At 45.6% G+C, this 27,382-nt stretch overlaps 1 protein-coding gene and 1 pseudogene across 3 annotated transcripts in view; one reads left to right on the forward strand and one right to left on the reverse strand.

Annotated features, from left to right (window-relative positions):
* Window positions 1-27,382, reverse strand: part of osbpl8 (oxysterol binding protein-like 8) — a 386,181-nt gene that overhangs the window by 130,790 nt on the left and 228,009 nt on the right. For all 3 annotated transcript variants that reach the window (XM_072484706.1, XM_072484705.1, XM_072484707.1), the window contains 2 exons: window positions 6,118-6,198; window positions 1,935-2,036 (listed from right to left, as the gene is read on the reverse strand). In XM_072484706.1, the coding sequence (XP_072340807.1) occupies window positions 1,935-2,036; window positions 6,118-6,198 (183 nt within the window). The remainder of the gene's footprint in view (window positions 1-1,934; window positions 2,037-6,117; window positions 6,199-27,382) is intronic.
* LOC140396290 (large ribosomal subunit protein eL14 pseudogene) lies at window positions 19,310-19,810 on the forward strand (annotated as a pseudogene).

Below are 27,382 nucleotides of genomic sequence, written 5' to 3' on the forward strand. Positions count from 1 at the left end.
CCCCCCCCGTGTGGGAATTTCCCAATCAATGTACATTCCTTTGTTCCCCTTCCCGCCTTTCTTGCTGCACGCGGGAAAGACAACCCCGCGCTTTCCAAAGCCTGCCCCGCCCCCCATGGCGCGGCTCCTGTCGTGGCCTTGTCCCTCTCCCCCAGCCCATATAGCATTTCCTGCGCGTGGTTGACCCCCTATGTACAACAACCATCATACTTCAACCCTCAAATACCCCCGTCCCACACAAACCCTCAATTAGAGTCCAATTTTTCAGCTAGTATAAAGGTCCACGCCTCTTCGGGCGTTTCGAAGTAGTGGTGTTGGCCATTATGTGTAACCCACAGTCGCGCTGGCTGCAACATTCCAAATTTCACTCCTTTCCGATGCAGCACCGCTTTGGCCCGGTTGAAACCCGCTCTCCGCTTAGCGACCTCCGCGCTCCAGTCCGAGTATATTCTGATCTCCGCATTGTCCCACTTGCTGCTCCGTTCCTTCTTGGCCCATTTCAGGACCCTCTCTCTGTCCGTAAACCGGTGAAATCTCACCACCATCGCCCTTGGCTGCTCTTTTGCCTTGGGCTTCCTCGCTAGCACTCGGTGCGCCCCATCCAGCTCCAGCAATCCCGGGGGGGCCTCCGCACCCATCAGCGTCCCGATCATTGTGCCCGCATATGCCGCGGCATCGGCCCCCTCCACTCCTTCTGGGAGACCCAGGATCCTCACGTTGTTTCTCCTTGATCTGTTCTCCAGGTCTTCGAGTCTTCCCGCCCACGTCTTGTGCAGCGCCTCGTGCCGCTCCACTCTCTCCGCCAGGCCCACGAGCCCGTCGTCGTTCTCACTCACTTTTTCCTGGATCTCCTGGATCTTCACCTCTTGGGCTTTCTGGGTTGCTCCAAGTCTTTCAATAATTGCCAGTATAGGCGCCACCATCTCCTTACGCAGCTCCTCGAAGCAGCACTTGATGAACTCTTTCATCTCCTCTCTGTCCGTGGGCGCCGCCATTTTGCGTTTTTCTTCTTTCTTCTCCCGCTGCTCCAGGGCCGCTTTTTTCGCCGTTTCGCTGCGGGTCCGATCCATGCAGGTTTGTAGGGGACCTTTCTCCTTCCTTCCCCACGGGTTGGTTTTTGAAAAAAGTGCCGTTGGGGCTCCGTTAGCGGGCCCAAAAGTCGCCGCAACCCGGAAGTCCCCGATGACTGTCAGTTAACTGCCAAACAGTGCTTGAAAATTAAACCAGGCAACTTGACTCTAACTGGTCAAGAAATTGTCCGAAGGAATGAACCAGTGAATGGCTATTATTTTGTTTAGCTGCAACAGGTGCAATGTGTGTACATGTTCTTTCTGCCTGCAAAGAACAGGGTCCTATGTATTAATATATGTAGCTTCCAATACATGCAAATGCAACACAGAGCCCGAATGGCAATCTTAAATTGGTCGGCAGTGTAACCTTTAGTACACTGACTATTTAGCAAATGTTGTCCAATCGCAGAATCTAATGTTTGACACGGTGGTATTCTTGTGATTGTCTGATGAGCATAAAGCAAAAAGATTCAATAAAATGTTTTTTTTTCAGTAATACTAGAGTTCTAATAATAATAATCTTTATTGTCACAAGTAGGCTTACATTAACACTGCAATGAAGTCACTGTGAAAAGTTCCTAGTCGCCACATTCAGCCGTCTGAGCATTTATATTCATCTTGTTCTTCATTTTTATTTACAATGAAGATTTGGAATATAAGAATGGTATAAACAGAAAAAATGAAGATCTCTGCAACACAAGGGTTTATCACAATATAGTTTTGACAACATAATGATCGATTTGCATTAATATTGTGTTTAATAGAGGAAGTAAATCTGTGAAATGTAATTGGACATCTGTCCCCACAGACCATGAGCAGCAAAGTAACAATACAGCATCAGCTATAGCTCTGGTCGCAACTTACCTTCAGCCAATCTGCCATCACTATTACAGAGGGATCAGTAATGCTACTGAGCAATTCTTTTGTTGCTCTTTTTTTTTCTTCCCTGTAATTCTTCTTTTGAACCTGTAATTATAATTTATTTAATAAACAACTGCAATAAAATTAGTAAAATTTGTATAAATCCAGGCCTCCTGCAACCAGACAAGTCCTAAATGTTTTAGTAAACATTCTTTTTTGAATTTATGTCAATGATGGCTTTTTACAGATATATTAACAAAATGAACAGAGATCACACTTTTGCTCATGCACAAGACAAGGAGCAGCAGATGTGTAAAAGTTTAAGATTAACATTTCAGTTCATAAGACCATAAGACATAGGAGTGGAAGTAAGGCCATTCAGCCCATCGAGTCCACTCCACCATTCAATCATGGCTGATTTAAGCTCCATTTACCCGCTCTCTCTCCATAGCCCTTAATTCCTCGAGAAATCAAGAATTTATCAACTTCTGTCTTAAAGACACTCAACGTCCCGGCCTCCACCGCCCTCTGTGGCAATGAATTCCACAGACCCACCACTCTCTGGCTGAAGAAATTTCTCCTCATCACTGTTCTAAAGTGACTCCCTTTTATTCTAAGGCTGTGCCCCCGGGTCCTAGTCTCCCCTGCTAATGGAAACAACTTCCCTACATCCACCCTATCTAAGCCATTCATTATCTTGTAAGTTTCTATTAGATCTCCCCTCAACCTCCTAAACTCCAATGAATATAATCCCAGGATCCTCAGACGTTCAACGTATGTTAGGCCTACCATTCCTGGGATCATCCATGTGAATCTCCGCTGGACCCGCTCCAGTGCCAGTATGTCCTTCCTGAGGTGTGGGGCCCAAAATTGCTCACAGTATTCTAAATGGGGCCTAACTAATGCTTTATAAAGCTTCAGAAGTACATCCCTGCTTTTATATTCCAAGCCTCTTGAGATGAATGACAACATTGCATTTGCTTTCTTAATTACGGACTCAACCTGCAAGTTTACCTTTAGAGAATCCTGGACTAGGACTTCCAAGTCCCTTTGCACTTCAGCATTATGAATTTTGTCACCGTTTAGAAAATAGTCCATGCCTCTATTCTTTTTTCCAAAGTGCAAGACCTTGCACTTGCCCACGTTGAATTTCATCAGCCATTTCTTGGACCACTCTCCTAAACTGTCTAAATCTGTCTGCAGCCTCCCCACCTCCTCCATACTACCTGCCCCTCCACCTATCTTTGTATCATCGGCAAACTTAGCCAGAATGCCCCCAGTCCCGTCATCTAGATCGTCAATATATAAAGAGAACAGCTGTGGCCCCAACACTGAACCCTGCGGGACACCACTCGTCACCGGTTGCCATTCCGAAAAAGAACCTTTTATCCCAACTCTCTGCCTTCTGCCTGACAGCCAATCGTCAATCCATGTTAGTACCTTGCCTCGAATACCATGGGCCCTTATTTTACTCAGCAGTCTCCCGTGAGGCACCTTATCAAAAGCCTTTTGGAAGTCAAGATAGATAACATCCATTGGCTCTCCTTGGTCTAACCTATTTGTTATCTCTTCAAAGAACTCTAACAGGTTTGTCAGGCACGACCTCCCCTTACTAAATCCATGCTGACTTGTCCTAATCCGACCCTGCACTTCCAAGAATTTAGAAATCTCATCCTTAACAATGGATTCTAGAATCTTGCCAACAACCGAGGTAAGGCTACTTGGCCTATAATTTTCCATCTTTTTCCTTGTTCCCTTCTTGAACAGGGGGGTTACAACAGCGATTTTCCAATCCTCTGGGACTTTCCCTGACTCCAGTGACTTTTGAAAGATCATAACTAACGCCTCCACTATTTCTTCAGCTATCACTTTTAGAACTCTAGGATGTAGCCCATCTGGGGCCGGGGATTTATCAATTTTTAGACCTCTTAGTTTCTCTAGCACTTTCTCCTTTGTGATGGCTACCATATTCAACTCTGCCCCCTGACTCTCCGGAATTGTTGGGATATTACTCATGTCTTCTACTGTGAAGACTGACGCAAAGTACTTATTCAGTTCCTCAGCTATTTCCTTGTCTCCCATCACAAAATTACCAGCGTCATTTTGGAGCGGCCCAATGTCAACTTTTGCCTCCCATTTGTTTTTAATGTATTTAAAGAAACTTTTACTATCATTCCTAATGTTACTGGCTAGCCTACCTTCAAATTTGATCCTCTCTTTCCTTATTTCTCTCTTTGTTATCCTCTGTTTGTTTTTGTAGTCTTCCCAATCTTCTGACTTCCCACTACTCTTTGCCACATTATAGGCTTTCTCTTTTGCTTTGATGCATTCCCTAACTTCCTTTGTCAGCCATGGCTGCCTAATCCCCCCTCTGATAACCTTTCTTTTCTTTGGGATGAACCTCTGTACTGTGTCCTCAATTACTCCCAGAAACTCCTGCCATTGCTGTTCTACTGTCTTTCCCATTAGGCTCTGCTCCCAGTTGATTTTCGTCAGTTCCTCCCTCATGCCCCTGTAGTTACCTTTATTTAACTGTAACACCTTTACATCTGATTCTACCTTCTTTCTTTCAAATTGGAGATTGAATTCGACCATATTATGATCACTGCCTCCTAAGTGCACCCTTACTTTAAGATCTTTAATCAAGTCTGGCTCATTACATAACACTAAGTCCAGAATGGCCTGTTCCCTCGTGGGCTCCATCACAAGCTGTTCCAAAAAGCCCTCCTGTAAGCATTCAATGAATTCCCTTTCCTTGGGTCCACTGGCAGCATTATTTACCCAGTCCACCTGCATATTGAAGTCCCCCATGATCACTGTGTCCTTGCCTTTCTGACATGCACTTTCTATTTCGTGGTGCATTTTGTGCCCCCGGTCCTGACCACTGTTAGGAGGCCTGTACATAACTCCCATTATGTTTTTTTTGCCTTTGCGGTTCCTCAACTCTACCCACACAGACTCCACATCATCTGACCCTATGTCGTTTAGTGCTATTGATTTAATTTCATTCCTAATTAACAAGGCAACCCCGCCCCCTCTGCCCACCTCTCTGTCTTTTCGATAGGTTGTGAATCCCTGGATGTTTAAATGCCAGTCCTGAACCCCCTGCAACCATGCTCTGTGATGCCTACCACATCATACCTGCCAGTCACAATCTGAGCCACAAGCTCATCTACCTTGTTCCGTACACTGCGCGCATTTAAATATAGCACCTTTAATTCTCTATTTTGTTTTCTTAGTGTGGTGGACCTTGGTTTACTGAGCCTTTCCATACACTGTGTCATATTTTGTGGGATGGGGACAATCGTAACCACTCTTGAGTTTTGTCTGTTCGTGTTTTTTTGTATTCCTAAGCAGCTACGCTCCCCGCTGATTACTTCACCTCTTGGTTCCCTGACTCCCTCCCCCCCCCCCCCCCCCCCCCAAGGGACCCCCAGTCAAGGGACTTGAATGACAAACTATCCTTGTGCTTTAGTCCACCGATCCTCGCACGTGATTTACTACTTTGTCTTTGAAGGTGAAATTTTACATAGTCATTATCATCCTTTCACCTCAAGGAACTGGGTTTGATTCAACAGATGTTGGTTAAATTAAGATTTTGTCTCTCTGTTGGTTATAAATTCTACTTAAAATATATAGAGGTGGTCTTAATCCAATTTCGAGAACACACAGAAAATAAAACAAACCTAAGGATCTCACCTCAGTGAGATTGTAGGTATGATTCACATGGTACACACTGACATACTGACGCTGCAAGGGCTAACCTGGAACTGACACTACAAGGGGTATTCATATAACAAACCGGACACTGGTTTAGCTCAGTTGACTGGACAGCTGGTTTGTGATGCAGAGCATGGCCAACAGTGCGGGTTCAATTCCCGTACCGGCTGATGTTATTCTGAAGGCCCACCTTCTCAACCTTGCCCCTCGCGTGAGGTTATCCTCAGGTTAAATTACCACCAGTCAGTTCCCCCACTCAAAGGGGAAAGCAGCCTATGGTCATCTGGGACTATTGTGACTTTACATTGTATGCTGGAACTGAGGCATATTTTAGGGCCTCAGTATATGAAGAGAATATTTTACCAAAACTTTGTTGGAATTAAATCTTCCGAAGTTCATTCTTAATTTGAAAATAAAACATTTATACACTGTTTTGAACATATTTTCTTAATATGAATTAATATACCTTAAGCGATTCCTTTTTTGTGAGTTTACTCCCAGGTGAGACAAGATCCTTTTCCGTTCCATTGTAAAGCTTTGACTCTGACTGTAACAATGTAAAATAATATGGTTAGCAAAGATTGGAGTTTTCAAATATACATTGTAAAGAAACAAAATGGCTAAGCTTGCTGGTCTCGAGTCTCAGACAAACACTAGCCATTATGTTTAAGTGAAGCACTGCAAAAGTATTTTGCATTGACCTTCTCCCCACTACCTGCTGGGTTAAGTTTATTTCATTTAAGCTTTCAACTAAAATAGATCTACACAGAGCTTAAAAGATGCAGGGATACAAACATACACCATCAACCCATCGCAAACTCCCAGTGATGTTAAAATACGTGTAACAAAGGCAGTAGTAAATAGTAAGGGGATTAATTAAGGCAAAATGTCTTAAAATATAAGCCAGGAATTGCAGAGATAGTCCCTTTTCTACATAGTGACCTGGAAACTTTATCAGCTTGCTAATATTTCAAAAAATAGGAATGACTGCAAAAGCACAGCAGCTACATTCAAATTCATCCCGATCTCCGATACTAATCTAGGGGGGAAATCTTGTGGAGGGGTCTCATGGTCACCAACTGGAGAGCCGGTGATAGTCCTGCTTGGCTCTTTTCGGGAAGGCACGCCCCATTTTGTTCCACTCAGGCACTTGGCATGACAGTGGCGGGCGTCCTCGTGAGATCCATGGGTAAAAGGCGATGGTATAGTGGTGTTGTCACTGGACTAGTAATTCAGACAATCAGGTTCGAATCTCACCATGGCATGTGGTGGAATTTGAATTCAATAAAAATCTGGACTTAAAAGTCAAATAATGAAGCCATTATGGATTGTCATTAAAAATTCATTTGGGATCATGGAGGAGGTCGGAGGCGGGGGCTGCCAGGAGGTGGGCCAGGGGAAGCGCGACACAGGGGCTGGGGGCGGCCCCAAGAAAGGGGATGGCTGATTGGCGGCAGGGGGGGCACACGGTGCCCCTCAACCAGGCTGATCACCTGGAACGTTAGAGGGTTAAACAGGCCGGTAAAGAGGGCTCGTGTGTTCGTGCATCTGAGGGCGCTGAAAGCAGAAATGGACCAACTGGTAAGGGAGATCATACAGACAGACAGGAGATATGCGGAGACCCCAAGGGCAGAGCTATTAAGGGAACGACGAAGGCTACAGACTGAGTTTGGGGTGTTGCCCACAGGTAAGGCTGTGGAGCAGTTTAGGAAGGTAAGGGGTGCGATTTACGAGCACGGGAGAAAGCCCGGAGGCGTGTGGGTGCTATAGGCCGTTCTCTCTGCTCAACGTAGATGCTAAAATTCTGGCCAAGCTCTTGGCGGCTAGGACTGAGGATTGTGTGCCAGACGTCATTATGGAAGATCAAAGCGGTTTCATCAAGGGCAGGCAGCTGGTGACCAACCCAAGAAGGCTGCTGAAAGTGATTATGATGCCCCCGTAGAGTAAGGAGGTAGAGGTAGTTGTGGCAATGGATGCCGAGAAGGCTTTCGACCGGATTGAGTGGGACTATCTATGTGAGGTGCTGGGACGTTTTGCGTTTGGGGAGGGCTTTATTGACTGGGTCATACTGTTGTACCAGGCTCCGGAGGAGAGTGTGAGGACGAACAGGATGACATCTGACGATTTCAGACTGTACCGTGGGACAAGAGAGGGGTGTCCCCTCTCCCCACTGCTGTTTGTGTTCGCATTAGAGCCGCTGGCAATCGCCCTAAGAGCTTCTAGGGGCTGGGTGGTATGGGGGTGGGGGGAGACGAAATCCAGCAGGAGTTCGGCCGGTTCTCGGGGTACAAACTGAACATGGCAAAGAGTGAGTTGTTTGTAGTCCAGGCGAGGGGCCAGGTGGGTAGGTTGAGGAAATGAGGCTATGACAGGTGAGGACCTTGAGAGGATTGTTATCACCAAGGAGGTAGTGATGGGCAAGCTAATGGGGCTAAAGGTAGACAAGTCTCCTGGACCTGATGGAATGCATCCCAGAGTGCTAAAAGAGATGGCTAGGGAAATTGCAAATGCACTAGTGATAATTTACCAAAATTCACTAGACTCTGGGGTGGTCCCGGCGGATTGGAAATTAGCAAACGTGACACCACTGTTTAAAAAAGGAGGTAGGCAGAAAGCGGGTAATTATAGGCCAGTGAGCTTAACTTCGGTAGTAGGGAAGATGCTGGAATCTATCATCAAGGAAGAAATAGCGAGGCATCTGGATGGAAATTGTCCCATTGGGCAGACGCAGCATGGGTTCATAAAGGGCAGGTCGTGCCTAACTAATTTAGTGGAATTCTTTGAGGACATTAACAGTGTGGTAGATAATGGGGAGCCAATGGATGTGGTATATCTGGATTTCCAGAAAGCCTTTGACAAGGTGCCATACAAAAGGTTGCTGCATAAGATAAAGATGCACGGCATTAAGGGGAAAGTAGTAGCATGGATAGAGGATTGGTTAATTAATAGAAAGCAAAGATTGGGGATTAATGGTTGTTTCTCTGGTTGGCAATCAGTAGCTAGTGATGTCCCTCAGGGATCAGTGTTGGGCCCATAACTGTTCACAATTTATATAGATGATTTGGAGTTGGGGACCAAGGGCAATGTGTCCAAGTTTGCAGACGACACTAAGATAAGTGGTAGAGCAAAAAGTGCAGAGGATACTGGAAGTCTGCAGAGGGATTTGGATAGGCTAAGTGAATGGGCTAGGGTCTGGCAGATGGAATACAATGTTGACAAATGTGAGGTTATCCATTTTGGTAGGAATAGCAGCAAAAAGGATTATTATTTAAATGATAAAATATTAAAACATGCTGCGGTGCAGAGAGACCTGGGTGTGCTAGTGCATGAGTCGCAAAAATTTGGCTTACAGGTGCAACAGGTGATTAAGAAGGCAAATGGAATGTTGTCCTTCATTGCTAGAGGGATGGAGTTTAAGACTAGGGAGGTTATGTTGCAATTGTATAAGGTGTTAGTGAGGCCACACCTGGAGTATTGTGTTCAGTTTTGGTCTCCTTACTTAAGAAAGGACGTACTGGCACTGGAGGGTGTGCAGAGGAGATTCACTCGGTTAATCCCAGAGCTGAAGGGGTTGGATTATGAGGAGAGGTTGAGTAGACTGGGACTGTACTCGTTGGAATTTAGAAGGATGAGGGAGGATCTTATAGAAGCATATAAGATTATGAAGGGAATACATAGGATAGATGCGGGCAGGTTGTTTCCACTGGCGGGTGAAAGCAGAACTAGGGGGCATAGCCTCAAAATAAGGGGAAGTAGATTTAGGACTGAGTTTAGGAGGAACTTCTTCACCCAAAGGGTTGTGAATCTATGGAATTCCTTGCCCAGTGAAGCAGTAGAGGCTCCTTCATTAAATGTTTTTAAGATAAAGATAGATAGTTTTTTGAAGAATAAAGGGATTAAGGGTTATGGTGTTCAGGCCGGAAAGTGGAGCTGAGTCCACAAAAGATCAGCCATGATCTCATTGAATGGTGGAGCAGGCTCTAGGGGCCAGATGGCCTACTCCTGCTCCTAGTTCTTATCTTCTTCTAAGTGGCCTATCAAGCCACTCAGTTGCATCAAAGTACTTCAAAGTATAAAAGGAAGGAAACTGGACAGAACACCTGACCGAGGCATGGAAATGACAACTGCAATGCCAACCCTACAAAGTCCTCCTCACTCCTCACTAACATCTGGAGCTTGTGCCAAAATTGAGAAACCTGTTTTCACAGACTCGTCAAGCAACACCTGACATAGTCATACTCATGGAGTCATACATTACAGATAATGACTCAGAAATCACCATCACCATCCCTGGGTATGCCCTGTCCCACTAGCAGGGCAGGCCCAGTAGATTTGGAAGCATTGTGGTATACAGTTGGCAGGGAGTTGTCCTAGGAGTCCTGAACATTGACTCTGGACTCTATGATGTCTCATGGTATTAGTTTAACATGGGTAAGAAAAGTGCCTGATCGCCAAATACTGCACCCCTTCAGCTGATGAATTAGTGCTCTGCTTTGTTGAGCATCACTTGGAGGAAGCACTGAGGGTATCAGCAACACGACTACAGACCAAGCTAATTGAGTCCTAAAGCACATAACTGCTATTCTGCGACTGTGACAGGTGATGGGGACGCCAATTAGAAGGAAAACTACACTTGACCTCATTCTCAGCAACCTGCCTGCCGCAGATGCATCTGTCCATGACAACCTCACAGGAGTGACTACCTCACAGCTCTTGTGGAGGCAAAGTCCAGTCTGCACATTGAAGATTCCCTTCATATTGTGCGGCACTACCATCATGCTAAATGGAATAGATTTTGAACAGATCTCACAACTCGCGATGTGGTATCCAGGAGGTGCTGTGGGCCATCATCATCAGCAGAATTATATTCAATCACAATCTGTAACCTCATGGCTTCTCATCATCTTCTCACGGGCGATTAGGTATAGGCAATAAGTGTTGGCCAAGTAAGCAATGCCCACATCCCATGAATAAAAAGAAGTATTTTAGCATGTTAGGACATTTCTGAGAAACTAATTAAGCCTACAGAAATGGAATTAGTCTTTGCCTCTCAGCTTTTATTTTTCATCAGCTTTTCTTTCTCCCTTTCTTCTTTTCTTCTGTTTTCTTCCTATCTCTTCTGACACTTTAATCTCTTATGTATTCGAACATTTTACAGGCCTCACTGACAATTTTGTGCCCTCAACTCTTTTGCTTCTCTTTCTCTCTCTCACCTCTACATCTGACAGCAATATAAAAAAGATTATTTGGATACACGAGGGGTGTTGGGTCTAAAAGAAAAGGAAAGGAACGTGTGATAAATGCTGGCCTAGCATTTCTATGATTAAATTTTTTAAAAATAGTCCCTTCATGAAAAACTCACAGCCAAATAAGGCCAGCAGGTCTATTGAATGGCAGTTCCACTGCTGGGTTGCTCCAAATACAACACTGATAAAGGCTAGGATCATCTTGGATCCTGAGCCTGAGAGTTGCGGCTGTCACCTTCCCGATGCAGGCTCCCTCGATTAGGCAGTGAGTGCCTTTGAAAGACGGATTCTCCAACCCCAGGAGGCCCACATGCAACTCTGCACAAGATTGCCTGTTGTGCTATCCACCTGGATAGTCCACTTACCTGCACTATATGCCAATGGGTTAATACTTGCAATGGTGAGATAAGGCCCTGAAAAGGCAGTAAGTGTCTCAGGGTCTCAATTGGAAGTTGGACAGGAAGGCTGTCCACAGCAATTCCTGCCATGGACTTAACCAGAGTGGAGATGGGAAGGTAGTGAGGTCCACTCTTGCCATTCTCCACTTGATTAAATAGCCAGTACCACCAAACTCACCACATGGAAAGGCACAAAATTTCACCCTCGATCTACGCTAAACCTCAGAAAAGCAATGTTGCTTGTACTCAGTTATTCTAGTCCAGGAACAAAATACTCTAATGCTGTAGAAATGTCTGCTGCAGGGCAAATACTTACAGTCTAAACGTAACACAAAATGAGCAAGATTCGACTTGAGCATACTGAGCATTGTAAATTTACCAACTGCCTAAACCGTTTCTTTAAAATAAAACACACGACAAATAACCCCCACCCCGCACCACCTCCTACTCCCCCACCGCTCAAAAGTACCTAGTTTCATATTTATGAAAACCAACACTGATCTTCTAAGCCTCAACAAATCCCAGATTAGTGTCAAATGAGCTCTCATTAATAATCCAGCTAAATTTAGCATGAGGAAAGCACTACGCTAAGTGATTGCATAGGAGCTGGAAAAGAACATCAGAAAAGAAGCGGAATTGCAATGGAATGAGAGTTGGACCATTTGGCAATTAATTCATGGCATGTAAATATGATCTGAAGGTTGTTTCAGTATGAAATATTTTATAGCTTTTTTAAAAATCCAGTTTAAGTATCAGATTAGTAATTTGCTTTCAGATGTCAGGCCTTTGGTACTTTTGACATTTCCATCAAAATTGCAATGAAATTTTCAACAATCAGGATTTTATTTTTCAGAGAAAGAGCCTGGAGATGATGAGGTGGAGTCAATTGCAATACAGAGAAAAATGTGGCCAATTAAAATGATTTCCCATACCACACCTCACAAGTACTTAATTGGTGGCAAAACATTTGAGTATATCTGGAGGTTGTGGGAAGCGTTTTATATCCATCCTTCTCTCTTTTCGGATTCAAATCAAAAGGCCTTTTACTCTACAAACATGCAACCTAAATATGATGTGGAAATGCCGACTCTGGACTGGGGTGAGCACAGTAAGAAGTCTTACAACACCAGGTTAAAGTTCAACAGGTTTGTTTCAAATCACTAGCTTTCGGAGCACTGCTCCTTCCCCAGGTGAAAGGAGTGCTCCGAAAGCTAGTGATTTGAAACAAACCTGTTGGACTTTAATCTGGTGTTGTAAGCCTTCTTACTGTGCAATCAAAATAGGCTTTTGTTAACTTTCTCACCAGTGGACCGACCATTCAGCAACAGCATCTTGCATTTATTTTCAAACATAAAAATGCATGTTGAACCAAAGGAAATATTGGATGGGGTGCTCAAAAGTGGATTCTGAGGATCCTGCTGGAGAGATAAATGGAGGGATTTCGGAAGGCAATTCCAGATCAGGAGGCTGAGGTCAAGGCCACTGAAGGTTAATTTCTTTTGAAGGATGATAAGTCAAAGCAGCAGCTGTTTTTACTTTGATACTTAGCACACTGGGCTAAATCGCTGGCTTTTAAAGCAGACCAAGGCAGGCCAGCAGCACGGTTCAATTCCCGTAACAGCCTCCCCGAACAGGCGCCGGAATGTGGCGACTAGGGGCTTTTCACAGTAACTTCATTGAAGCCTACTTGTGACAATAAGCGATTTTCATTTCATTCATTTCAATGTCAGCAAAACTAAAGAGCTGGTCATTGACTTCAGGAAGCAAAATATCGTACAAACCCCTGACTGCATCAATGGGGCCCAAGGTGCAGATGGTTGACAGCTTCTAATTCCTAGGTGTGCACATCACCAACAATCTGTCCTGGTCCACCCACGTCGACGCTACAACCAAGAAAGCACAACGGTGCCTATACTTTCGCAGTAAACTAAGGAAATTCAGCATGTTCACATTGACTCTTAGCAACTTTTACAGATGCACCATAGAAAGCATCTTATCTGGCTATCCTATCACAGCCTGGTATGGCAACTGCTCAGCCCAAGACCGTAAGAAACTTCAGAGAGTCGTAAACACCACCCAATCCATCACGCAAACCCACCTCCCATCCATTGACTCGGTGTACACCTCCTGCTGCCTTGGAAAAGTGGGCAGCAATTTAAAAACCCCTCCCAACTGGCTTAGTCACTCTTCCAACTTCTTCCATCAGGCAGGAGATACAGAACTCTGAGAACACGCACTAACAGACTCAAAAACAGCTTCTTCCCCACTGTTACCAAACTTCTAAGTGGCCCTCTTTGGGACTGATCTGACCGCTTCACGCATCTTCTCTACTGAGTATACACTCCTGTATCCTTCACTCAATGCCTGTTTCTATGTATTTACATTGTGTATTTATGTTTGCCCTTTCTTTTTCATGTATGGAATGATCGGTCTGAACTGTATGCAGAACAATACTTTTCACTGTACCTCGGTACATGTGACAATAAACAAATCATTTGATTTCATAATTGAATTTGTTACGATCCCATCTGGTGTTACTACTGGACAAGTCAGATCCCAAGGTGGAACCTAGGTTAATAGATCCTCACTTTTATTTTTGGTTAATAAACGTGGAGGTTGGCTATTGAACACAGTCACAGAGGCTGCTAATTTATTTTAAACAAAATAATTAAAAATGGATTAAATAGGAAAAAACAATAATACACTACTCTTTCACACACAACTTTACCTTTACAGATAGATACAGATTCACAAGGATAACACAGTTACAAAATCCAGTTTATACTTTAATGCTTACAGTAAGCACACAGTCCATATAAACTAACAGATTTATCTGACCTGTGCTCAAATACCCCAGACTCTGAAATCAAGTGATGGACGCCACCCAAAACAACAACTACGCTTCTCTGAACAACGCCCCCCCCCCCCCCCCCCCCCCCCCCCCAGACGTTTCTCACATCGTGAGCCAAAATGTCTTTTATACAAGGGTTTCCAATCTCTGCTGTCAAAGAGGAAACTCTGAAATCTCCCAAATGACGCTTTCACTCAGATGTCTTCATCAACAGTCCACCTCCAGTGTTTCAACCTCTCCTTCTGATAATCTTCTCTCCTGGATCACCACGCATTCAAGCTTTGCTTTACGCACACTCTCTCACGAATTCAGCTGTGCCATTGTTTCCGAGGCCCATAGTAAAGAGTTCAAGAGGCTGTCTCCTTGGATCTCTGGCTTCCCTCAGGCCTATTATACTTAAAGTTTGCTTCCTGCAGCCACTTTAAACGTGGCACATTCCTCTGATCCTCATTCTTAACTTCATTGATTAGGATTAGTTTATGATCCCTGTCTTTATTTAAAAGATTTCTTTTTAATTTTTCCAATTAAGGGGCAATTTAGTGTGGCCACTCCACCTACCTTGCACATCTTTGGATTGTGGGAGTGAGACCTACGAAGACAGGGATGTGCAAACTCCACATGGAATGAGTCCCGGGGTTGGGATCGAGATCAAACCCAGGTCCTCGGCATATTAAGGCAGCCGTGCTAACCACTGCACCACCATACCGCCCAACCGTCTTTATTCCTTGGCTTATGCGTCATCACAAGACATTTTCCTGTCCCTCCCTAGTTTTTGAAACTTTTTCCTTTTGGTTGGGACTTATTCTCTTGTCCCTTTTCATCTCCTGCCACTTTATTCCAACTGAACTAAAGCTACTTTTCTGTTTCTTCCCATCTTTCTATGGGCCTCCTGCTGCTAGGCAACAGCAATTTTTCCTCTACTTCAATTTTTAACTTCTCTCCACTGCTTCAATGTTCATAATACCTCATTAAAAATGCAGGTATACAAACAGCTCCAGACCTGCTACCTCCATTCTAAGATGAAACTAGATCCTGGTTTCACCTTTCTAAAACACAAATAAAGAATATAAATTAAACTTAAAGTTAAAGCGAAAGCTGAATCCTAATACCCATAAATACAACTTACTTCTTCTGGTAATCTATAACAAAATCAAATCATAAAAAAAATAAACAGCTAAGACTATAATGCTCATTATCTGTGTTGCAGCTGATGATGAGAATAAAGGTAATAAATAGACAGCATTATTTTAGTCATAAATGAGAAGCCTTAGTTCTATAGTGGGTAAATTGTTAGAAGGTATTCTGAGGGACGGGGTCTACAGGCATTTAGACAGGCAAGGGCTAATTAGGGAAAGTCAGCATGGCTTTGTGAGGGGAAAGTCATGTCTTACCAATTTTATTGAGTTTTTTGAAGGGGTAACCAAAAAGGCAGATGAGGGCAGTGCAGTTGACGTTGTCCACATGGACTTTAGCAAGGCCTTTTGACAAGGTATCACATGGTAGGTTGTTGCAAAAGGTTAAATCTGATGGAATCCAGGGTGAGGTAGCCAATTGGATACAAAATTGGCTTGGCGACCGAAGCCAAACGGTGGTTGTGGAGGGTTGTTTTTTTAAACTGGAGGCCTGTGACCAGCGGTGTGCCTCAAGGATCAGTGCTGGGTCCACTGTTATTTTTTATATATGTTAATGATTTGGATGAGAATGTAGGACAATGGTAAGTGCTTTTGCAGATGACACCACGAATGGTAGCATAGGGGATAGTGAAGAAGAATATATAAGATTGCAACGGGATCTTAAGCAATTGGGCCAGTGGGCCGATGAATGGCAGATGGAGTTTAATTTTGATAAATGTGAGGTGATGCATTTTGGTGGATCAAATCGGGGCAGGACCTACTCCGTTAATGGTAGGGGGTTGGGGAGAGTTACAGAACAAAGAGACCTACAGGTACAGGTTCATAGCTCCTTGAAGGTGGAGTCGCAGGTGGACAGGATGGTGAAGAAGGCATTCAGCATGCTAGGTTTTATTGGTCAGAATATTGAATACATGAGTTGGGACGTATTGTTGAAGTTGTACAAGACATTAGTCAGACCACACATGGAAAACGGTGTTCAGTTCTGGTCACCCTATTATAGGAAGGATATTGTTAAATTAGAAAGAGTGCAGAAGAGATTTACGAGGATGCTACCAAGACTTAATGGTCTGAGCTATAAGGAGAGGATGGATAGGCTGGGATGTTTTTCCCTGGAGCGTAGGAGGCTTAGGGTTGATCTCATAGAGGTTTATAAAATAACGAGGGGCATAGAAAAGGTAGATAGTCAACATCTTTTCCCAAAGGTAGAGGAATGTGGAACTAGAGTGCATGGGTTTAAGGTGAGAGGGGAGAGATACAAAAGTGACCAGAAGGGAAAATTACCACCCACAGAGGGTGGTGAGCATCTGGAATGAGCTGCTAGAGACAATGTTAGAAGAGGTAGTGTTGAATTTTTTCCTTTAAAAAACAGTTAGACAGTTACATGGGCAGGGTGGGTATAGAGGGACATGGGCCAAATGCAAGCAAGTGGGACTAGCTTAGTGATAGAAACTGGGCGGCATGGACAAGCTTAGCCAAAGGGCCCGTTTCCATACTGCAAACATCTATGACTCTTTGAAATCACTACCCTCCGTGCATGCTCTCTTCAAAGGGAGACACCTACTTGTCGAAGTCTTGGCAGTTCATATGCAGGTTACCAAGAACCGACGTGTGGAAACTCCTAACTTCATCTCAAACTCGAGTAAGGAGAACGTGCTGAGTATAAAGGACTGGACATCAAGTAAACCTCCTCACAACAGGACATTAAAACTAGAAGCAATGTAGAAATTAAATTAAACATCGAGAAAAAATAATATCTGGTGATATGTTTTGAGGGAGAGGTAAAGGTATAACAAGAATTTCTTTATTTGCTCCTCGGATGAATGTGTCACTGATGATTTGTTGCCCATTCCCAAATGTCCTGAAGCTGCCTTCTTGAACCGCTGCAGTCCATGGGTTCTGTTAGGAAGGTAATTCTACATCCATCAACAGTTCTGTTAGGAAGGTAATTCTACATTTTTGATCTAGTGACAGTAAAGGAATAGGGCACGCTTGTGTTATTTCTGGTGCCTCAGTCAATGTTAGGTGATCCATCCAATTGGTTTGATATAACAGAGTGCCTTGCTCAGCCATTTCAGAGGACAGTTAAGAGCCAACCGCATTGCATGGGTTTCTAGTCACATACTAGCAAGGCTAGGTAAGGACAGTAGATTTCCTTTCCTGAAGGGCATTAGTTGGATTTCATAGTTATGGAAACCAGCTTTTTATTGCAGATATCTTAATTTAGTTTAAATTCTACCTGCTGCCAAGGTGGGATTTCAACTCGTATCTCTGGGCCTCTGCATTGTGACTGCTGCGCCATTACCACTACGCAGCCAGTCCCCTGTGAAGCATCAGTGATATAATTCAACTGAGCTGCCACTGGGTGTTTTAAAAAGTCAGACAATGAATTTAACCAAGAGATAGACACAGTACAGTAGATGGGATGGAAATTTGTTTGTGGGAAACTACATCAACAAATAGCAGGCATAGTTCAGATTAAGGCCAATGCCGAAAACTTGTATTTTGGGGATAAACCTCCTGGAGCAGATGGGCAATGAAATGTTGCACTAAGAAAGACTGTAAACCCAAACCGACACTGCAAAGAGGGAAAGTCAGAGGGGGCCTGGCTCTACCGAACCTACAATACTACCACTGGGCAGCAACGGCAGAAAAAGTGAGGGGATGGGTACAAGGACCCGACACAGATTGCGTACAAATGGAGGAGGCATCCTGTAAAGGAACAACCCTCCGGGCCCTGGCCACTACAGTACTCCAATCCTCCTCAAAAAGGTACACAACGAGCCCATTGAGAGCGGCCACGCTGAGAACGTGGATCCAGTTGAGACAGCTTTCGTGATAACCAAAATGTCCCTTATGGCCCCCATCTGCAGCAATCACAGATTCCCCCCCCAGCCATGCTAGATACCACCTTCAAAAGATGGAGGCGGGACGGGGACACACTGACGGTCGGGGACTTTTACGTAGGGCGCAGACTGGCGACACTGGATGAACTGACGAGGAAGTGGAAACTAGCAATAGGACAGGAATTGAGACACCTCCAAATAAAGCACTTCCTCCGCAAAGAGACAGTAGGGTTCCCCGGGGCCCCAGAAAGCACACTACTAGAGGACCTGATAGGCACAAGCAGCGAGAAGGGGGGGCTATGTGGGAAAATATACAGACAGCTACTGGACAGAGCCCTAACACCACTGGACGGGATCAGACAATAATGGGAGGACGAACTGGAGACAGAGGTAGGATGGGAACTCTGGAGCAAAGCACTGAGCAGGGTGAACTCCACCTACTCCTGTGCAAGGCAAAGCCTAATGCAGCTCAAAGTGGTGCACAGAGCGCACCAGACCAGAACCTGAATGAGCAGGTTCTTCCCGGAGGTGGAGGACAAATGTGAACGGTGCCAGGGGGGCCAAGCTAACTACACCCACATGTTTTGGGCTTGCCCCAAGCTGGTTGGGTTCTGGACAGCCTTCTCCAAGGCAACGTCCAATGTTGTGGGGGTGAGGGTGAAGCCATGCCCAATAGTGGCAATCTTCGGGGTATCGGAGCAGCCAGAGGTACACATGGGGAAGGGGGCCAACGCCCTTGCTTTCGCTTCCCTAATCGCACGCCGGAGAATCCTGCTTGGCTGGCGATCGGCAGCACCGCCCATAGCTGCAGACTGGCTCATTGACCTCTCGGAATTTCTCCATCTGGATAAGATTAAGTACGCCATCCGAGGGTCAGAGGAAGGCTTCCTGGATACTTGGGGGCAGTTCGTCGGCCTGTTCCAAAACAGTCAGACAAAATGGTTGACTTCAAAATCACAGAACGGAAACTTAGCTAAAATTTACGGCAATATAAAATTCAATGACAAATGGGAGCGTGAAAGAAGAACAAATGTTGGCAATCTTCCAGGATCAATTTTTAATCTGAGCACAGATGGTGTTCGTTAACAATCTGTACGAGCATGCACCATATCCTTCCAACAAAGTGATGCTGAGGTAAATTGCAGCATTTATATGGGTTCCTTGTACAAGAACAAATTAAAAAAGACATGCATTGTCTCTCTCTCTCTCTCTCCCGGCCGCCATGGTCTACAAACGATACGTGGAGATCGGCCGCGTGGCCTACATCGCCTTTGGCCACCACGCGGGCAAGCTGGTGGCGATCGTGGATGTGATTGACCAGAACCGGGCATTGGTGGATGGCCCTTGCAGTGGCGTGCGGAGACAAGCAATGCCATTTAAATGTATGCAGCTCACTGATTTCAAGATTAAAATACCCCACAGTGTCCGCCACAAGTCTGTGAAAGCTGCTTGGGAAAAGGAGAAAATCAATGAGAAATGGGAAGCCACTCACTGGGCAAAGAAAATTGAAGCCCGTGCAAAGAGAGCCAAAATGACAGACTTTGATCGCTACAAGGTCATGAGGGCCAAGAAAATGAGAAACAAAATCATCAAGCACGAGTTGTCAAAGCTGAAGAAGGAAGCCAACAAGAAAGCATAAATGTTTATTGTGTAAACAGAAAAAATAAACTTCATAACAAAAAAAAAAAGACATGCATTTATATAGCACCTTTAACGGTATAGTTAGTGTGGTAATGCAGGAAATTTCTTAGCATGGTCCAGGGGCCAAACTGTATACCCTCTGACCCAGATGACTTGTTGACCTACAAGCATAAAGTTTAAGATAGAATCTGGTAAGAATCTGGTAAGGAGCAGGATCTGGTAAGGAGCAGGATTAGAATAAATTAAGCAAACTTTTTGGAAAAGATTTGGAGTAAAAGTAACAACTATCAAACAAACTCTCGAGTAACAATAAATATCTTTTATGCTACAGCATAATAAACTGTGCTGTAGTAATTACAGTAAATGAACAAATTGTTAAATGGCTATCCTACATTGAAGAGGATGTAGATTTGTGTTACAGACTCTCGTCGGTTGTGGCAAGGCCTAAACAACATAACGGGCTACAAAGCGAAGCCGAGCAGTATTTCCAGCAGTAGTGCACTCTTCCCCCATGAACTCAATGCATTCTGTGCACGATTCGAGCACGAAACCATCAATCAGCTGTCAAGTGCCCCAGCAGCCCTAAACACACCCATGCCCATCGTCACAGCTTCCAAAGTTAGATCGGACTTCTTGAAAGTGAACCCTCGGAAGGCAACGGGATCCCTGGTCGTGCATTCGGAGCCTGCGCGGACCAGCTGGCAGATGTGTTCGCCGACATCTTTAACCTGTCCCTACTCCGCTCCGAGGTTGCCACCTGCTTCAAGAAGTCCATCATCATACCGGTACCAAAGAAGAACCAGGCAACGTGCCGCAATGACTATAGTCCGGTGGCCCTGACATCAATCGTAATGAAGTGCTTCGAGAGGTTGGTCATAAAGCGCATCACTTCCATACTCCCAGAACGCCTTGATCTACTGCAATTCGCATACCGCCGCAACTGGTCCACAGCAGATGCCATCTCCCTGGTCCTAACTCATCCCTAGAGCATCTCAACAACAAGCACTCCTACATCAGACTCCTATTTATTGACTACTGCTCCGCCTTCAACACCATAATCCCAGCCAAGCTCATATCAAAGCTCCAAAACCTAGGAACAAAGAACAAAGAACAAAGAAATGTACAGCACAGGAACAGGCCCTTCGGCCCTCCAAGCCCGTGCCGACCATACTGCCCGACTAAACTACAATCTTCTACACTTCCTGGGTCCGTATCCTTCTATTCCCATCCTATTCATATATTTGTCAAGATGCCCCTTAAATGTCCCTATCGTCCCTGCTTCCACTACCTCCTCCGGTAGTGAGTTCCAGGCACCCACTACCCTCTGCGTAAAAAACTTGCCTCGTACATCTACTCTAAACTTTGCCCCTCTCACCTTAAACCTATGCCCCCTAGTAATTGACCCCTCTACCCTGGGGAAAAGCCTCTGCCTATCAACTCTGTCTATGCCCCTCATAATTTTGTATACCTCTATCAGGTCGCCCCTCAACCTCCTTCGTTCCAGTGAGAACAAACCGAGTTTATTCAATCGCTCCTCATAGCTTATGCCCTCCATACCAGGCAACATTCTGGTAAATCTCTTCTGCACCCTCTCTAAAGCCTCCACATCCTTCTGGTAGTGTGGCGACCAGAATTGAACACTATACTCCAAGTGTGGCCTAACTAAGGTTCTATACAGCTGCAACATGACTTGCCAATTCTTATACTCAATGCCCCGGCCAATGAAGGCAAGCATGCCGTATGCCTTCTTGACTACCTTCTCCACCTGTGTTGCCCCTTTCAGTGACCTGTGGACCTGTACTCCTAGATCTCTTTGACTTTCAATACTCTTGAGGGTTCTACCATTCACTGTATATTCCCTACCTGCATTAGCCCTTCCAAAATGCATTACCTCACATTTGTCCGGATTAAACTCCATCTGCCATCTCTCCGCCCAAGTCTCCAGACAATCTAAATCCTGCTGTATCCTCAGACAGTCCTCATGGACTTGGCTAGTCACTCCGCAACTGGATCCTCGACTTACTGACCCACAGACCACAATCAGTAAGAATAAACAACAACACCTCCTCCACAATAGTCCTCAATTCGGGGGCCCGAAAGGCTGTGTACTTTGCCCCCTACTATACTGTACACACACGACTGCATGGCAAAATTTGGTTCCAACTTCATCTACAAGTTTGCTGACAACACGTCCATAGTGGGCTGGATCTCGAATAACGACGAGTCAGAATTCAGAGGGAGATAGAGCACCTAGTGGAGTGGTGCAACGACAATAATCTATCCCTCAATGCCAGCAAAACTAAAGAGCAGGTCATTGACTTCAGGAAGCAAAGTACTGTACACACCACTGTCAGCATCAACAGGGCCGGGGTGGAGATAGTTCACAGCTTCAAATTTCTAGGGGTGCACATCACCCAAAATCTGTCCTGGTACACCCATGTTGGCGTTACAACCAAGAAAGCACCACAGTGCCTATACTTCCTCAGAAAACTAAGGAAATTCGGCATGTCCACACTGACTCTTACCAACCTTTACAGATGCACCACAGAAAGCATCCGATCTGGCTGCATCACAGCCTGGTATGGCAACTGCTCAGCCCAAGACCACAAGAAACTTCAGAGAGTTGTGAACACAGCCCAGTCCATCACACGAACCTGCCTCCCATTCATTGACTCTATCTACACCCTCCCGCTGCCTGGGGAGAGCGGGCAGCATAATAAAAGACCCCTCCCACCTGGCTTAATCTTCCAACTTCTTCCATCAGGCAGGAGATACAAAAGTCTGAGAATATGCACAAACAGATTTAAAAACAACTTCTTCCCCGCTGTTACCAGACTCCTAAACGACCCTCTTATGGACTGACCTGATTAATACTACACTCCTGATTGCTTCACCCAATGCCAGTGTCTATGTATTTACATTGTGTACCTTGTGTTGCCCTATTTTGTATTTTCTTTTTCTTTTCTTTTATTTTCATGTACTAAATGATCTGTTTGAGCTGCTCGCAGAAAATTACTTTTCACTGTACCTTGGTGCACACAAGAAACAAATCCAATCCAATCTAAATTTCAGGGGACCAACAACCTAAACTGATTTTGTTTTTGTTTTTTAAATTAACATTTTTAAATTAAAATTTTTTTTTTTTTTAAAATAAGAGTACCCAATTCATTTTTCCAATTAAGGGCAATTTACTGTGGCCAATTCACCTACCCTGCACATCTTTGCGTTGTGGGGGTGAAACCCACGCAAACACGGGGAGAATGTGCAAACTCCACATGGACAGTGACCCAGAGCCGGGATCGAACCTGGGACCTCAGCGCCGTGAGGCTGCAGTGCTACCACTGTGCCACCGTGCTGCCCCACTGATTTTGTGTTGATTAGTAGGGTGCCTGTCCCTTAACAGAGACTCAAAGTGGTAGCAGCCAAACTTAGTAACATCCAAGTGCGCATTATGGTACTAATGGAGATTAATGGACTAACAACCTATCAACAAACAGAGAGAGTATAAATAGAGAGAATCTAACCATCTGCCCTTGATATTCAATGGCATCACCATCAGTGAATCCCTGACTATTAACATTGTGGAGGGTTACCATAGACCAGAAACTGAACTGGACTAGCCAGTTAGCTACAAGAGCAGGTCAGAGGCTGGTAATTCCATCGCAAGGAACTCACCCTCCTGACTCGCAGAGCCTATCCACCATCGACAAGGCACAACTCAGGAGTGTGATGGAATACTCCCCACTTGGCTGGATAAGTGCGTCTCCAACAACACTCGAGGTTTGACACCATCCAGGGCAAAGCAGGCTCCCCATCCACCACCTTAAATATCGACACTCTCCACCACCGATGCACTGTGGCTGCAACATGTACTATCTTCAAGATGAATTGCACAACTCATTATGGGTCCTTCGATAACATCTTGCAAACCTATGACCTCTACCATCTAGTCATTCACCATCCTGACTTGGAAATATATCGCCGTTCCTGGAACTCCCTTCCTCACAGCATTGTGGGAGTACCTACACCAGATGGGCTGCAGTGGTTCAAGGCAGCAGCTCACCACCACCTTCTCAAGGGCAAATAGGGATGGGCAACAAATGCTGGCTTAGCCAGCAACACCAACATCTTGTGAAAGTATTTTTAAAAAGCACTGGTAAGCTTTGTACTGCTTGTCCAAACAGGACTAGTTAATACATTAGGGAATTAGTTTTGAAGATTATCTGGAATTAGTGTGAGGAATCTTAAGACAAAGGTGCCTCGAGAGTTGTAGACCTGTCTGGATCAGGCAATTCATTAGCAAGTATGCCACAGCAGGTGGAGATGCATCAAAGCCCACATGGAAATAAATGATTACAAAAAGTTCAATGTGGCAGATAATCCGCATCAGAAATTATACATCTCTGAATTGTAAAAGAAGTAGAGATGGATGTTTGTAAGTTTTGGAAGTTCACTAGCTTTACATGTGACTCACACAAGAACTAGGAAGAGACCCTTAGGCCCATCATGCCTGCTGCACAAGTCAATATTATCATGGCTGATCTTGGGCTCCAACTAAAATTTTCCACTCACTCCCCAATATCCCTCGATTCCCTGAGAGACTCCAGCAAATTGAAAAGTGTTACATATGACCATCAGGCAGCGATATATCTTTTTCTGTTGAGTCTGTGCACAACTTCTTCAACCACTAGAAATGGTGCATTGGCCAAAAACTCAAATAAAGTAGATGAAAATCCATTTGTCCAAAAGGACCTGAAATGACCTTGTCCAGAGCAAACAACTTCATGTCCCACATAGGGGCAGCGTGAGGAAGGAATCCTTCAATATGGTGAATAAAATGTAAGAGTGTGTTATAACCTGCCTGCTTACCACTGGCTAGGGGATTAATGGCAATCCCACAATCCTTGAGGAGTATGGGCTTCCCCAATGAGGGGGCGGAGAAATCATTAGCAAATTCCCTGCATAAATAGAGCTGGCCAGTTTGGAACCAGCTAGAGAGGAGTGAGCAGCAAGAAAGTTGATGCTGCTGCTGTTGTATATATATGTTAGTTATTGTAAATAAACGTTATTTCTTTCTATCCTTCAACTCGTGCTGGATTCTACTTGGCCCTCACAAAACTGGCAAAGAGGGTTAAAGTGGATAGCTGTCTACGCTGCTGAAGCCACCTCCCTGGATTTTTGTTGGGTACAGGTTGGAAGTTTTTTTCTGTTACACCATGCCTCTGAATGGACGTTTGGATGTTTTTGATGCTGCGCTGAAAAGTTGGAACCAGTACGCACAATGGATGCGTTACTATTTCCGGGTAAACAACATCACCGAAAATGAGCGCCAAGTGGTCATTTTGCTCACCGTCTGCAGCCCGCATACGTTTGGGGTGATTAGGAGCCTTGCGTACCCAGCTGCGCCGGGCACCATGTCGTTTGATGAACTTGTGAACTTAGTGGGGCAATGTTTTAAGCCAACCCCGCCCACGATAGTCCAGCATTACCGGTTTAATACCGCTGAGAGGACCCCAGGAGAATCCCTTGCAGAGTTTCTATCCAGGCTATGCAGGATTGCGGAGTACTGTGACTATAGTGAGACCTTGTCAGAAATGTTACGCGACCGTTTGATTTGAGATATTAACAATGCGGCCACCCAGAGAAAGTTGTTAGCTGAGCCAACATTAACTTTTCAACAGGACATTCAAATAGTATTGTCCCGAGAGAGCGCAGAACAAGGAGTGCAGGAGCTACAGGAAATGGAGGTGCACGCCTTCGGGCTCAACCCCTTCAGTCCAAAAGCGTCTCCCCGCACCCCTGTGGTACCTTGGGCGGGGCGGCATCCGGATCGACGCCAGTGGTTGCCGGACGTTCCGCCCCGAAGGGAGCCTTCTCCAGAACCAATGCATGAGGGGCCATGTCAGTGTCGGACTTGTGGGCGCCGACCACGTCGCGGACGCCAGTCCTGGGGACGCCAGAGGCGCTGTCATTATGACAGAAACTGGGGCCAGCCCAGGGGCCATACCTTCCATTTGGATGACCCTGCAACGACTACTCGCGAGGACGTGGAGACAGAGGATGACAGCCTGCAGCTGCATTGTCTGGCAGCTCCCAGTGTGGCCCCCATTAAGGTGACAGTACGGGTCAATTGTCACCCACTTGAGATGGAGTTGGACACTGGCGCAGTGGTCTCTGTGATTGCCCAGAGGACATTCGACCGCATCAAGCAGGGTATACAGACCCTTACATTAACCGACACACAGGCCAGGTTGGCCACCAACATGGGGGAACCATTGGACATTGCAGGAACTATGACCCATGCTGTTTATGGACGCCAGGAGGGGCGTTTCCCACTAATCGTAGTGCACGCCCACGGGGTCAGCCTGTCGGGTAGGGACTGGCTGAGCCATTTGCGGCTGCAGTGGCAGCACTTCCTCCAAACAGGTTCTGGAGGGTTGATGGAGGTACTAGAACGGTACCCAGATGTATTCAAGCCCAGTTTGGGGAAAATAAAAGGGGCCGCAGCCTGTATCCAAGTCGAACCAGGAGCAATGCCCCGCTATTTCCGGGCACGCCCAGTGCCTTACGCCTTGCTCGAGAAGGTAGAAGGGGAGCTCACTCGTTTGGAGTCCTTGGGTATTATCAGGCCTGTCCGTTTCGCTGACTGGGCAGCACCAATTGTACCTGTAATGAAGCCAGATGCCACAGTTCGCTTGTGCGGCGACTATAAACTTCATGAATATGGCTTCCTGGCTCGACCGATATCCAATGCCTCGCATAGAGGATCTCTTTGCGAAGATTGCAGGCAAACTCTCGTTCACAAAATTAGATACGAGTCACGCCTTCCTACAGTTGGAGCTGGACCCTGCCTCCCGGCCATGTGTAACTATTAATACACACAGGGGGCTGTATGAATGTACACGGTTGCCCTTTGGGGTATCCTCTGCCTGCACTATTTTTCAACGAGTCATGGAGGGCATCTTGAGAGGTTTACCGCGTGTCGTGGTCTACTTAGACGACATTTTGATGACAGGGACGTCGGTGCAGGAACATTTGGAAAATTTGGAGGCTGTCCTTAGATGCTTTTCAGAGGCTGGAGTCTGTTTACGTCGTACAAAGTGCATCTTTCAGGTGAAGGAAGTAGTCTACCTAGGTTATCGGATGGACCGCGAAGGTTTGCACCCCGTTGCAGAGAAGATGAGTGCAATTCAACAGGCCCCCGCCCCGACTGGTACTTCGCACCTTCGTTCTTTTCTCGGCCTCGCAAACTATTACGGGAAGTTCCCTCCCAATCTGGCAACTACGCTGGCCCTGTTGCACCTTCTGCTAAAGAAGAATCACACCTGGGTTTGGGGTCAGCCGCAAGAAACTGCTTTCCAGCAGGTAAAACAACAATTGTCGTCGTCTGGGTTACTAACCCACTATGATCCTGGAAGGCCTTTGCTCATCACGTGAGATACATCCCTGTATGGTATTGGGGTCGTCCTGTCCCACAAGATGGAGAACGGGGCCGAGCGGCCGATAGTTTTCGCCTCCCACACATTGACTGCAGCGGAAAAGAAGTACGTGCAGATCGAGGAGGGCCTGGCGGTGGTCTTTGCGGTGAAACGTTTCCACCAGTATGTGCATGGCCGCCA

This window comes from Scyliorhinus torazame, chromosome 19 (assembly GCF_047496885.1).
Source record: "Scyliorhinus torazame isolate Kashiwa2021f chromosome 19, sScyTor2.1, whole genome shotgun sequence".
Classification (NCBI taxonomy): domain Eukaryota; kingdom Metazoa; phylum Chordata; class Chondrichthyes; order Carcharhiniformes; family Scyliorhinidae; genus Scyliorhinus; species Scyliorhinus torazame.